This window comes from Heloderma suspectum, chromosome 2 (genome assembly GCF_057233095.1).
Source record: "Heloderma suspectum isolate Gila_16-S chromosome 2, 16-S_ref, whole genome shotgun sequence".
In the NCBI taxonomy this organism is placed as follows: domain Eukaryota; kingdom Metazoa; phylum Chordata; class Lepidosauria; order Squamata; family Helodermatidae; genus Heloderma; species Heloderma suspectum.
In genome coordinates, this window is record NC_139459.1 from 242,032,544 (window position 1) to 242,047,484 (window position 14,941).

Here is a 14,941-nt window from a genome sequence, read left to right on the forward strand (position 1 = left end):
ATGAATGAATGAATGAGGTGCATAGTCTGGGGTTCAGCAGATCTCCAGGTGAGAGGCAGCAACCGAAAACCATTCTGCACATGCCCTTGTGGACTTGCATATATAGTGTACTTGAGAGGATGTTCCTGGTTGAACTTAAAGGCAGTGGTAGAGGCAGTCTAGGACATCAAGGTAGAGGCCATGTAGGAAGTAAGGAAGTGTCGGGACATTTTATAGCTGTTATGGACTAAATATACTAATATCTGTGAGTCTTATTTTTGCATTGTAAGGAAATAACAGTGTGCTACAACCAGTTGAAATGCTCAGTGAAAACATTGGGAAGAGTCCAGACTAAGTAACTGGAAGAAAATAGTCTCTGTGTTCTTCTTCCTTTCAGATGGCCTCGTTGACTGCCTTGATCCAGACTGCTGCCTCCAGTCGACTTGTCAGAATAGCCTTCTCTGCCGTGGCTCACGTGATCCCCTAGACATTATACAACAAAGTCACTCTGGTTCACCAACTGTAAAGTCATTCTATGATCGAATCAAACTGTTAGTGGGGAAAGACAGCACTCATATAATCCCAGGGGAAAATCCCTTCAACAGCAGGTAACAGCCAAAATACAGGTTTATAAAGCCATAGAAGTACTTCTGGCAGAGGTTTTAATAATGGTTTAACCTGGAATGCTGCTTTCAGTAGTGATTTTATTCTCCATCTCAGGGTAAAATCTCATTCTGGATTTTTTTCTCATGATTTTTAATGCTGTCTTTCTGTCAGGATGCTGGCTTTGCATCGTAGGTCCATATGGGGAAAGGCTAGCACTGGATTTCATGCATGCTGGTGGGGTGGGGTGGGGTGGAGCAACAAAAGTAATCCCAAATTCCTGACAAGAAAATGTGCTGACAGAGCTGGCTGTGCTCTGCCTTTCAAATGGCACAAACCTCTGTTTTATACCACATGCAAATATGAAAACAAAATGTTGGGATAATGGGATAAGAGATTTTTATTTATTTAATCCCTCTTTTAAGCTGAGAGATTGTTCTTTCCCTGGTTGCATTAATGCTGTGTATAACAAAACACCTCCTGTATTTTTTAAAGTTCTTGTATTAAAAATAATTAACATTTGTTTATTTTAATCTGCTGCCTGCTAACTGGAACATCTTAATCAAAATGTTTTAAAATCTTAACGATTAATTGACTAAACGTTGCAGCCTATATCAAACAGATTTTTATATAAACTTCTTCATATCTCATAGATTGGGGTGTTAAACCTCTTTCAGCCCAAGGGTGGAATGCCTTTTCAGAGAAGCTCTTGGAGGCCACATTCCAGAGATGGGCGAGGCCAAACACAAAAGAGATGGGGCCAAAAATGCCAGTGTCTTTTAGCTTAAAGCTCTTAGTACCAAGTAACTAGGGATGTCAGAGAAATCCACCGCAGACCCCAATGAGGCTGGATTCAAAGGAATCTGGCTTCCAGAGTCCACGGCAGAACGGGGCACTCAACTCTGCCCCCCTCCCCCCGGAATCTGCTTTGAAGCCGGCTCTTCTCTGCAGCCGGCTCTGTATAGCCAGTGATAAGGCCGCCCTTTCCGTGCCGTATCGTTGAGGAGGAAGGAATCTGGATGTAAATGGCGACCACTACACCATTTGTGGCCGTAAAGCTCTTAGATTAACCTCAGTGCAACCATAAATGGCTGCATTTAGCTTAAACTAAGGGCTTTATGGACGCAGATGTCAGCCACTACGCCATTTGTGTCCGTGGTTTTTCCTGCGATAGGCTAGCCTATAAAAATAGGAGGTTTTGGTTTCTTTTTTAAGTGGAGGGGAGATAAATACTGCTCATTTATGCAATCCTATGTATGCGTACTCAGAAGCCCCATTATGTTTAATGAGGCTTACCTTCAGGAAAGTGTGCATAGGATTCCAGCACGAGTTACTTTTGCAGGGACGTTTGCATCTTGATGTTCTGGATATTTACTCAGAAAGAAGTCTTGGGTTGTAAGCATGGTATTGCAGGCTTAATACAGTGCCTACCCAATTCCACCTAATGAATTGACTACCCTTTCAGCTCAGTCCTATGCATGTTTTGTCATTTGTGGGTTTGGGTGTTTTGTTTTGTTTTGTTTTGTTTTGCATGAACTCTAGCTTCAATGGTGAGGGAAAGGCACTTAGTACATGCTCAGAGTTTCTCCATAACTGAGCCCTAGTTTTGAAAACAGACTCATTAGCTGAATCCTGGTAAAGTCTTGGCACAAGTGAAGTTATGGGAAGAAAGATACAATGAAAGCTTGTGCATAACAAGGAGGAGGTAGAGAGGAGTTGCACAAAACTAGACATCTGATTTTATGAAGAGTTGCTGGAGGATGGTAGGATGAGGAGGGATGGTTGCATGGAGAGGAATAGAATTGGTAGGGGGAGATTATAAGTGCTCAGTGGTGAAAGAAAAGCATTCTGCATATGCTGAGAGGCACTCTCTATTTAAGAACGTGAGAAGAGCCGTGCTGCATCAGACCAAGGTCCATCTAGTCCAGCATTCTATTCACACAGTGGCCAGTCAGATGCCCATGGGAAACCCACAAGTAGAACATGAGTGCAATAGCACCTTCCCACCCATGTTATCCGCTGCTAATATTGGTGAAATGTAAATAAATTCTAGTCATTCTAAATTTGCATGTATGTATATCCTTCAGACACTTTGCAGGCTTCTTACCTGGGAGACACCTCTAATGACCTATGCATTTTCATACAAATTTACACAAAAAACTATTGGGGAAGGGGCGAAGGGAAAGCAAATCACTTCCTCCCCCAAACTGGAGAACTCCCCCTCCATATGAACTGCTGCACCTATCCTTCTGAAACCTTGACGGTTCTTACTTAGGGACAACTCTAGGCTGTCTGTAATTTTCAGAACAATGGTCCACAAGGAAAATAAGGAGATTAGTATGTTTTCTTTTGGAGACCTCAAAATGTCAAAGCCACCCTTGCACAAAAATCCTTGTGGCTATCATTCTGAAATTTGGAGACATGATCTCCTCTAATGGGGCAATGAATCCTGAAATGTGTATCCAATTCTTCCAAGTAATAAAAATGTTATTGGCAGTTCCCTTTAAAAGAAAATCAAAGTATAAACCCTGCACCTATTTTTCTGACATTCGGCAGGTGTAATCCTCTTCTAGGGGGCTACTATGCCTGCTGATATCATCTTCTAGTTCTGGCCAAGAGAAAAAAGTTACAGGGTGTTTTTTTTTAATTTCCAATGGTAGTCAACAGGAAGCATAAAGACTCATTTTCCCAAACCTTGACTCAGGTTTGGTGCTGAGCTGAAATGGTCCAACTACAAATTGGCCTGAGCAGAAGCGAGATGTTTTCCAAAATGCTGAATCGGGGTCTGAGTTGAAGTGGGTGGGGGGTCAGTGCACACTTCCTATGTATGTATGCAATCTGTACACACACGCAAGCACACCACATGCAGACACCACACACACATACATATCTATATATTAGAGGTGCATTCAGACTTGGATATATTATTAGGATGGATGGATGGATAGATAGATAGATAGATAGATAGATAGATAGATAGATGCAAATTTGTGTGATGGGCCTGTGCCCCCGATCTTTTAAGAACCTAGCAACGCCCCTGCCCCCAGCCATCAATCATTTGGTGGTTTCCCAACTTTTGTACAGTTTTTTTCCCATTCTAAAAGGTTGAAATGCCTTTCCTAAGGCTGAGTTACTGGCTGAGTTACTGCTTTGATCCACACTCTACTGAAGCGAAAGGGTTTGGTTGCTATCAAATCAATCCAAAGATAACTGAAGTTGAGGCTCTTTACATAGATCTGCCTTAGGAGACTATTGATCCTCTAAGAGCCTTTAAGCTACAATAGGCTGGTGTTTTTGTTTTTTGTTTTGTCCCCACCCCTTTTTCTTTGGCCCCTCTCACCACTGGAATGTGGCCCCAGAGATGTCTCAAAATGGATTTGGCCATCCTTCAGGCTGCATGTAAGTCTCATTGAACTTAATGAGTTACCCTGCATAAATTGCGCTGTCAGTCTCCCAAATCTAGCTTAAGTATTAAGGCAGTATCTCCTTTATTAAAAGGCAACAAAATAACAACAAAAAGAGGACTCCAGCTCTGGAACCTGGTAGCCATCCACTGTTTTATACTGTTCCTTCTTTGAAATATTAAATGCTGAATCTTCCAGGTCACATGGCTAGTTGTCCAGTAAAAAGTGATTTTAGGATGTTGGGTAAAAACTGATTTTAGGATGTTTGGGTAAACAATTAGAGGTTACTTACCTGATTTTCTTTAGGTAGGCATCCTTTCCTTCTTCATCAACCATATCAAATTTATTTTATGTAGTTAGCCAGTACAGTATTTCTTCTAGTGGTTCACCGGTACCTTTATCTGTAGGAGTATGAACATATGCTGAAGTCTTTGATCCACACTCTACTGAAGCTAAAGGGTTTGGTTGCTATCAAATCAATCCAAAGAGAACTGAAGTTGAGGCTCTTTACATAGATCTGCCTTAGGAGAATATTGATCCTCTAAATAGTCCTGGTGGGAAAAATTCTGTGTATGGGATTCTATGGGTAGCCAAGATAACAGCTTACTAAGGACTTAGTCCTGTGCATATTTAGACAGAAAAAAATCCTGCACCTCCTAGCATTCCTGAGTTAGCATGGCTGGCTGGGGAATGTTGGGAGTTGTAGGACTTTTTTCTGTTTAAACATGCATAGGATTACACACTAAGTCAGTGACTGCTTAACCTGAAGGATCCATGTTCACGATCTTGCTATAACTGAAAGCTAGCCCAAGATTGTCATTTCATACCTTTATGAGGCACTTAGAAGATCCTTTTTATTATTACCATGATTAATACCAGCAGCTTTTTTGTGTGTATCTACTGCTACACAAACATTCTGCTGCTGCCTTTTGCATTTGCAGGGGTACTTCTAGCACATGCATGCTATGTTCAATGCTTTTTTTTTTTTTTTAGAATAGGAGGCTCTGTGGCTATTGTTAGCCCTGCAAGTCCTTGGGAGTGGTAAGGAGTGTGAAATATAGAGTGCAGCTTTGATGCAAAAATTGTTGACACTTGTGATAATGTAGTGTGTGTGCCCATCTATATTAGTCTCCGATGTGTGTTCATGACCTTGTGGCTGCAGTATCTGTTCGAAAGAGATCCCAGAAGGAAAAAATTTGCCCTTTTACAGACTCTGTTTTCTTACATTAGTAGCTGGGGTCACAGTGGAACTACAGCAAAGCCCCTTAAAAAGTTGTAGGCCAACCCTACAATTAGGCAGGGTGAGGCAATCACCTCAGGTGACAAATGCTTGGAGGCAGCAGCGAGGTGTTCAAGGAAAGAACTGTGTGCATGGCAGTCTACTCTGTACCCCCTAAGTTAGCCTGCTGCCTTCAAATTCAGTGGAGAACATTGTCCCAACATTAGTGTTCAAGACAGATTCATCTGCCAGTCCAGGCAGCTTTTGTACATGGAATGGGAGGAGGCACCATCTTGTCCTTTGCCTGAGGCAGCAGAATCTCTTGGGCCAGCCCTGGGGAGGATACTTATAAGGACACTTAAGAAGTCTGAATGTTTAAGATCCTCCCACCCATTAGGCCCTCATAAAACCTAATAGCCTCAGTATTTATTCTGGCTCAAACCTCAGCATGACAGTTGTTTTCCTAGCAACTTGTGCCCAGGTATACATGTACTCACATACACAGTGAGACATGCAATGAGATCTTCATCAACTGAGGTGTAGTATACCTACCCCTATTCATCTGGACACTGAAAATGGAGCGGGGATGATGTCAGTTTAATTGAACTGAAATTCAGTCCAGGAATTATAGAAGTGAAGAATTTGTAACTTTGCCAAGATCTGGCAGTGCAAACTTGCCAGTTTATGGTCAGCTCAGAAACTGATTTTTCCTTGCATTGATTCTCTGTGGGGGGACACAGGCACTGCAGATACTAATGGCCAGTTCACACTTGCAACTTCCATTATTTACTCCAATGTTTGTATATGCAGATACATATCTGCATGGAGACAGAAGAGATTCCTGTGATTATAGTGGCAGAAAAAAGTGTGTCTGTAATCAAAGAAATGACAACCATTTATCTCTGTTACACCTTGTTCAAACTAGCACGTTTGCATGTGGTTTTGTGCCTTCATATGTGATTGTGGGGAGAAAATAAATCTAGTTTCCACATGGGAACTTGCCTTGGTATATATGTTTTGTGTATATCACATTTAGTTACATTCTTGGCAATACATGAACAAGGACCCACACTCTTTCACTCTCCCCTGGTAATTCTCTTACTATTTCATTGTGTCAATCAATTTAAGATAGTGAGCCTGAGGGCAGGGATTTGTCCTTCTAAAATTTCACAAATATGATGACAAAATTAAGTGGATTGTAAACCTCATAGCCCCCTTTATGGATCACTGCCTTGTTGTGGCGAAGGGGCTTGCGTAACTCAGTGAAGCCATAAGCTATGCCGTGCAGGGCCACCCAAGACGGACAGGTCATGGCAGAGAGTTCTGACAAAATGTGGTCCACTGGAGAAGGAAATGGCAACCCACTCCAGTATTCTTGCCAAGAAAACCCCATGGAACGTATCACAAGGCTAAAAGAGATGACGCCGGAAGATGAGCCCCTCAGGTTGGAAGGTGTCCAATATACTACTGGGGAAGAGCAGAGGGTATTTCCAAGTAGCGCCAGAAAGAATGAAGCGGCTGGGCCAAAGCCGAAAGGACACTCAGCTGTGGATGTGTCTGGTGGTGAAAAGAAAATCCGATGCTGTAAAGAACAATATTGTTTAGGAACCTGGAATGTCAGATCAATGAATCAAGGTAAGCTGGAGGTGGTCAAACATGAGATGGCAAGATTGAACATCGACATCTTGGGAATCAGCGAACTAAAATGGACAGGCATGGGCAAATTTAATTCAGGTGACCATCGTATCTACTATTGTGGGCAAGGATCCCTTAGAAGAAATGGAGTAGCACTCCTAGTCAACAAAAGGGTGGGAAAAGCAGTACTGGGGTACAATCTCAAAAATGATAGAATGATCTCAGTACGAATCCAAGGCAAACCATTCAACATCACAGTAATTCAAGTCTGTGCCCCAACCACTGAGGCCGAAGAAGCTGAGGTTGATCAGTTCTATGAAGACCTACAACACCTTCTCGAACTAACACCAAAAAAATATGTCCTCTTCATCATAGGGGATTGGAATGCTAAAGTAGGAAGTCAAGAAATCACCGGGATAACAGGCAGGCATGGCCTTGGTGTACAAAATGAAGCAGGACAAAAGCTAATAGAGTTTTGCCAAGAGAACAAGCTGATCATAGCAAACACTCTTTTCCAACAGCACAAGAGACGACTCTACACATGGACATCACCAGATGGTCAATATCGAAATCAGATTGATTATGTACTTTGTAGCCAAAGATGGAGAAGCTCCATACAGTCAGTCAAAACAAGACCTGGAGCTGACTGTGGCTCAGATCATGAGCTTCTTGTTGCAAAATTTCGGCTTAAATTGAAGAATGTAGGGAAAACCACTAAACCATTCAGGTATGACCTAAATCATATCCCTGATGAATATACAGTGGAGGTGAGGAATAGATTTCAGAGATTAGACCTGACAGACAGAGTGCCTGAGGAACTATGGACGGAGGTCCGTAACATTGTTCAGGAGGCAGCAACTCAATCCATCCCAAAGAAAAAGAAATGCAAGAAAGCCAAGTGGCTGTCTGATGAGGCTTTACAAGTAGCTGAGGAAAGAAGGGAAGAGAAAAGTAAGGGAGAAAGGGGAAGATATATCCAACTGAATGCAGAGTGCCAGAGAATAGGAAGGAGAGACAAGAAGGCCTTCTTAAATGAACAATGCAAAGAAATCGAGGAAAACAACAGAATGGAAAAGACTAGAGATCTCTTCAAGAAAATCGAAGCTCTCAAGGGAACGTTTTGTGCAAAGAAGGGCATGATAAAGGACAAAGAAGGCAGGGACCTAACAGAAGTAGATGAGAGTAAGAAGAGGTGGCAAGAATACACAGAAGAACTATACAGGAAAGATCTGAATGTCCCTCATAGCCATGATAGTGCGGTCACTGAACTTGAGCCGGACATCCTCGAGAGTGAAGTCAAGTGGGCCTTAGGAAGCATTAGTAACAACAAAGCTAGCGGAGATGACAGTATTCCAGCTGAGCTATTTAAAATCCTAAAACATGATGCTGTTAAAGTGCTGCATTCAATATGCCAACACATTTGGAACACTCAACAATGGCCGCAAGACTGGAAAAGGTCAGTTTACATTCCAATTCCAAAGAAGGGCAACGCCAAAGAGTGTTCAAACTACCGCACAATTGCGCTCATTTCACATGCCAGCAAGGTGATGCTCAAAATCCTACAAGCTAGGCTTCAGCAGTATGCGAACCGAGAACTACCGGAAGTACAAGCTGGGTTTCGAAGAGGCAGAGGAACTAGAGATCAAATCGCCAACATTCGCTGCATCATGGAGAAAGCAAGAGAATTCCAGAAAAATGTCTATTTCTGCTTCATTGACTACGCTAAAGCCTTTCATTGTGTGGATCACAACAAACTGTGGCAAATTCTTAAAGTGTTGGGAGTACCAGACCACCTTACCTGTCTCCTGAGAAACCTGTACGAGGGTCAAGAAGCAACAGTAAGAACCAGACATGGAACAACTGAGTGGTTCCAAATTGGGAAAAGAGTACGACAAGGCTGCATATTGTCACCCTGCTTATTTAACTTATGCAGATACATCATGAGAAATGCCGGGTTGGATGAATCAGAGGTCGGAATTAAGATTGCTGGGAGAATTATCAACAACCTCCGATATGCAGACGATACCACCCCAATAGCAGAAAGCGAAGAGGATCTCAAGAGCCTCTTGTTGAGGGTGAAAGAGGAGAGTGCAAAAGCTGGTTTGAAACTCAACATTAAGAAAACTAAGATCATGGCATCTGGCCCTATCACTTCCTGGCATATAGAAGGGGAAGAAATGGAAGCAGTGACAGATTTTACTTTCTTGGGCTCCAAGATCACTGCAGACGGTGACTGTAGCCATGAAATTAAAAGACGCTTGCTCCTTGGGGGGAAAGCTATGGCAAACCTAGACAGCATAGTAAGAAGCAGAGATATCACCTTGCCGACAAAGGTCCGTATAATCAAAGCTATGGTTTTCCCAGTAGTAATGTATGGCTGTGAGAGCTGGACTATAAGGAAGGCTGAGCGCCGAAGAATCGATGCTTTCGAACTGTGGTGCTGGAGAAGACTCTTACGAGTCCCCTGGACTGCAAGGAGGTCAAATCAGTCCATTCTAAAGGAAATCAACCCTGAGTGCTCATTGGAAGTTCAGATACTGAAGCTGAAGCTGAAATATTTTGGCCACCTAATGCGAAGAGAAAACTCTCTGGAAAAGACCCTGATGCTGGGAAAGACTGAAGGCAAAAGGAGAAGGGGACGGCAGAGGATGAGATGGCTAGATAGCATCACCGATGCAATGAATATGAACTTGAGCACGCTCCGGGAGAGAGTGCAGGACAGGAAGGCCTGGCGTGCTATGGTCCATGGGGTCACGAAGAGTCGGACACGACTGAACGACTGAACAATAACAAACCTCATAGCTCTTTGAAAGACCATAGATGTTAGTGAGCTGAATTTTATGCCTGTGGTGGGTTATAGAGGAAGCATGGACAAAGGCCACAATCCAGAGAACTCTGTGACTAGCTTTATTGCTCTACAGCTTCTGCTTTTTCAAACAGGAGCCCCCTAGGCCCCATAGCATATGGATTTTGAAGCTCAGATGAAGCTCTGCTGTCCCCCTGCCCCCCAAAAGTCAGGACCCTTGAGTGCATGCAAGCCTTGGGAGGCTGTGTCAGTGGAGGCCAATGGGGCAGCCATCTCCCCCTCCCCATATGCCCCTGGAAAAGATGGTTCATCATGATGTAGTATCATTCTCATGCGGCAATTTGTCTTTAATGACAGTGCTGCTGAGGGCAGCACACTGCTGCTTGAAGTGGTAGCAAAGCTTTTTTGTTATTGTGAGAGAGAGAGAGAGAGAGAGCGAACCCCTTGGCTAACACGTCTTTATGGTAAGCCCATACCCACCAAAATGTTCTTTGATTTTGCTTCTTTCTGAAGAGTAATCCAGTCGGGGGGGGGGCAGTATTACCCCACCCCTGGTAATGAAAATATCTAAGCGAAATATTTCAGCCCAGCCCTACTTTTAATAGATAAAACTTAGTCTGTCATAATGAGGGAGGGACAAATTCATTTTTGGATGTGGGACTTTCTATGTTTTTGTATCAACCAGTGTTGTGACAGCCAGTCCAAAATTATAACATCATTCTAATCTCTGTTTTACAGGAAACTGAATTAAGCACTGTTAACTATTAGTCTATTATAACACTTCACATTAGGTATCACTGGAAGGAGGCAGTTCCAAACTGGATTAGCATTAACTACCAGGATGGTGGGGCAGCAGATTTGGAGGGTTCTCCTGCTGGGTGACACCAATTAACAGAGGAAGTGAAATACACATACACACGTTCAAATAGCCCAAGGGTTCTGGGTGGTTTGTTAACCACCCCAAACACCCACACTTGCTGGGTTCGGACATCATGATAAGCTGCGACTGGTGAAGGTAATTATATAAATCGGTCTGCAAGCAACCAGCATGTGCAGAGTGGTTAACATGTGACTGTGACTTGTTAACCACCGTGCAATAGTGCAAACCAGCCCAGACTGATTCCGAGGTGGCATTTCAGGCCTCAAAAATATGGAGCCAGTGAAGTTAACTTTAAAAATCCAGCTAATTTTACTTTACAATAATCAATAGAAATCACAGAAGTTAAATCATTCTTTCAAGGCTGAGATGAGCTCCTGGTGTGTTCATTTATGTGCAAATGTACATAAGAAAAGGCTTGTGGCCTTCCCATAAACCCAGAATACTATGTTTTCCTGAATGGAAATGGTATGAAACCCAAAATAATATCTCAGTGATCGAACTCAGGGTGGCCTCTATGTAAATACATCCCTGCCCAATTGTAGGCTGTTCCATGGAATTGAAGAGAACAGGGAAAGCCCCTGGTCATGTGGAGATCTACATGAGCCCAGGAGACCTGCAGAGATTTGAACTGGAATCATGATGCTGTGTTTGCTGAGTTTCTATGGTTTTTGACAAGAAGCATTACTTTTAAGTCGAGAGTGAATGTGCATTTATGCTGGAACAAACACATCTCAAATAGTATTCCTGATCCCCAAAGCATTATTTCAGAGCTGACATTTTACTGCATTTCTTTCCTAGTCTTGTATCCCTTATAAGAGGACAAGTGGTGACTGCAGATGGAACTCCACTCGTTGGAGTCAACGTGTCATTTGTCAAGTATCCAAAGTACGGCTACACCATCACTCGCCAGGATGGCACGTAAGGTCTACTTACTTCATTCAGGACCTATTTAGTATGTAATATCTGTGCAGATTAACAGATGGTGCTATCTAGTGAAACCATGTGGTATCATGCATGGAATTCCTACTGGGCTAAAGAGTGATCAAGGAAGCACAAAAGTAATTTTTCATATGGCATTTTGAATACAAACTGAAAGTAAATATGAAAGGGCTGACTTTTGAAAATAATGTGTTAGCAGTTGGGCTTCTTTTCACAGAAACTCTACTGTATCTTTAAAAACATTTGTGGACTACAGCAATATCCAGCTGAGACTAGAAATATTTAATTTTGAAATGCAAGGCAGGCTAACGCTCATCTAAAGGGGGGTGGGGAGAAAGTCATTATAAAGCACTGTGTTTTCTTAAAAGTTCCCATCTGCCCCTTCCCTTTTTGAAAATCCACTATCTTTATCTTTCTTGAGGGCAGAGCATAATCAAAAGAGTATAATTGAATATAGTCACACAATTCCCTGCTGTGTGAAGAAGTGAGTCCTGTTTCCCTATTTATCATCTGATTTGAAATGCACACAAGTTCAGCCCAAACAAAACTACAATGTGTCATGCTTTACCTAATTTATTGGATATGGCAGTAAAATAATATCTGTGTGAAAAAATGTATTATTACTATTTGCAGCACTATATGTGAATGCATAGTTCAGAAAAGTAGTTTAAATGGGAATCACTGATCAGAAACAGTACCGTGGCTGGGGGCAAGCTTCAGGTGTCTGTTGCATAGCTATAGCACTAGGATTTCAAGGATTTCTGTAGAAAAAGTTTCGCGGTTATAATGGTGTTTCAGGGCTTTGGTATGTTGCAGTGTTCCATCATACTTTTACTTAATAATATTGAATTTGTCCAAACCACCTGCCATTCACTGCTTTACCATATTCCATGAATACCTTTACATAGTTTATCAAGGGTGATGCATAATGTGCTCCATGTTGAAAGCAGTTTGTTATTTAGTACCTCACCATATTTCATGAACACATTTGCATTGTTTTTTCAAGGACTGTTAACAGCAGCTCATGTTCACAATGGAAGTTTGTATTAACATACCTCCCTGAATCAAGAAAACAAGTGTTTGGGCTTTTCTATTTGTACTTGGGAAGAAAGGGACTGTCTATTAGGGCACACTACGGCTCTCCGCCCTGTGATCATGAGATCAGAATTCAAAAAAGAAAGATAAGAGCCATATAATTTAACAGATTCTTTTAAGATCCTTAAGGAAGGAACCCAAGAGGAACAAAAATCTTGTTAGAAACTAGTGTGTTGTATCCATTGTTTCTTATAACTGCCTATCCAAACAAGGGTGGCATGTAGTAATGCTTTCTGGTTGAAGTGATTGTAGACAAGATGTACGCAGTCTCTTTGCCCAATTGTGGCAAATACTGGGAAGAGCTTGAGCCTTTCTCTAGCAGATGTCCCCATCTCCTTAGGAAAGCCCATCTTTTTCTATTTGAAAGCCACAGATTTTCCAGGGTCTTTAGAGAAAATGTTTTGTGTTTTAAAATTCTGAAAAGAATCATTCTCTTCATTTTTGAAAGAGATCCAGCAGAGAGAGCACTAATGCAAATTGCTACCATTGTTCTATCTATGCCATCTGCCACAACCTTTCTAATGAAAGGGTAGTTCTGTTGTTGCTAGGATTAAATCACAAAGCTCTAGTTAACTCTGAATCTGATCATATTTTGTAGATGTCATTCTTTGTACCCCCTTAAAGCCATGTCTGTCCAACTAATTAAAACCATTTAAAAACATTGTTTTACTTTCACAGTTTCCACAAGGAACCCTGTGAATTTCATTTTTGTGAGGATACTGAGAATTATTTAATTGAGAGCACTACTTTAACTGCAGTTCCTAGGGTTTGTATCCAGTGTCACTCTTACTTAGAGTAGACCCATTGAAATGAATGGTCTTAAGTTAGACTAACCTTGGATACAACCCATTGGATACAACCCTAATGTTCCTAGATGAAAAGGAGATTCCATATAGTAAAGACATGGCTTCATGATCTATGTATAATATGTATCCATAATTTATGGTTGCCATGTTGTATCTGCCTCTGTAATTCAGTACACAATGTCAGTGGACAAACCTGGTTTGCATGTAACAACTAACCATGGGTTAAATAACACAAGGTTAGTTGGGGCCACACGGGAATGAGGGGGCTGCCTTGCGACCACTCGCTCTTACCACTTTGTTTCCTGATTACAAAACAACCCAGAAACATCCCGTTCATAGTTGGTTTACTGTGTTGTCCACACTTAGCACTCTGGGTTGTTGAGGGACAACAACCCAGACTTCCAGGTTCAGATGTCACAGCAATCAACCCAGGAACGGAGTGTTCTTGGGTTGTTTTGTAATAAGGAAATAAAGCAGAAGTGGTAAACAGTCATGAAGTGACTGTGCCCCTGACAACAATGTGCCCCTGACAACAATGTGCCCCTGACAACAATGGATTATGGTTATGTGAGAACTGGGTCACCATCTCACAGTATAATATAGAGTTGTAAAATGTCACAGTGTGGCAAGTTAATCAATAAAATACAACATAACATACGAATCATATGGAGTTAGCAATAACCACCAACAGGTGTGACTTATTCTGCAGTTTATTCATTACGATCCTTACATTTCATTGTCTGTTCCTTTGAATCATTCTAGAATTATTGATGATGTGAATAATTTCTAGGTTTGACTTGATTGCAAACGGAGGAGCATCTCTAACTCTACACTTTGAACGAGCCCCATTCATGAGCCAAGAGAGGACTGTATGGCTGCCATGGAACAGCTTCTATGCCATGGATACACTTGCAATGAAGACTGAAGAGAACTCCATTCCCAGCTGTGACTTAAGTGGTTTTATCAGGCCTGATCCTGTTATAATTTCATCACCACTTTCCACATTCTTCAGTGATGCTCCTGGTCGAAACCCCGTTGTTCCAGAGACCCAGGTACGAATGTAAAACAAATGTTGCAAGTAGTTGGCTGCTCTTATTTGCCAACTAGTGCCCTATCACAATCCTTTGTACTGGGCTAATTCATATCTTATGGTAGCAGCTATTTTTGCCACGTTTACATTTGTGTTTCCTGTGCAGAATGCCCAACATGTTAAGTGGAGATGGGCATGTCCAAACACTCAGGGATATACAGAATGTGTCAGCTGAGGGCTCACTGGCATATGTCTCTGAAAGTGCTTGGAGACATCCATCTCCCCTTCACGGTTGATGTTTTCATTGCAAGAAAGAGCAGTGTAAATTCAGCAATTGCTGCTGCTGCATAAAGTGTAAATCACCCACTGTGATGGGAAAACCTTTAATGTTCATTGTTTGGACTTGAAAAAGTGAGCCTCTAACTGGAATACTTCTGTAGACATTCTTCATGGACATGTCTGACATTACACTGCTGTATAGAATTTGGTACAAAAGTACTGCAGTGCAGAGTCTTCATCACTTCAATAAAGACAGGCATAAGCAT

The 14,941-nt window shown here is 42.0% G+C and overlaps 1 protein-coding gene across 1 annotated transcript in view; it reads left to right on the forward strand.

Annotated features, from left to right (window-relative positions):
* The window catches only part of TENM2 (teneurin transmembrane protein 2), a 1,208,485-nt gene that overhangs the window by 1,132,436 nt on the left and 61,108 nt on the right, over nucleotides 1-14,941 (forward strand). Inside the window, exons 14-16 of the mRNA XM_084838625.1 lie at nucleotides 377-587; nucleotides 11,325-11,444; nucleotides 14,157-14,418. Coding sequence (XP_084694751.1) covers nucleotides 377-587; nucleotides 11,325-11,444; nucleotides 14,157-14,418 — 593 coding nt within the window. The remainder of the gene's footprint in view (nucleotides 1-376; nucleotides 588-11,324; nucleotides 11,445-14,156; nucleotides 14,419-14,941) is intronic.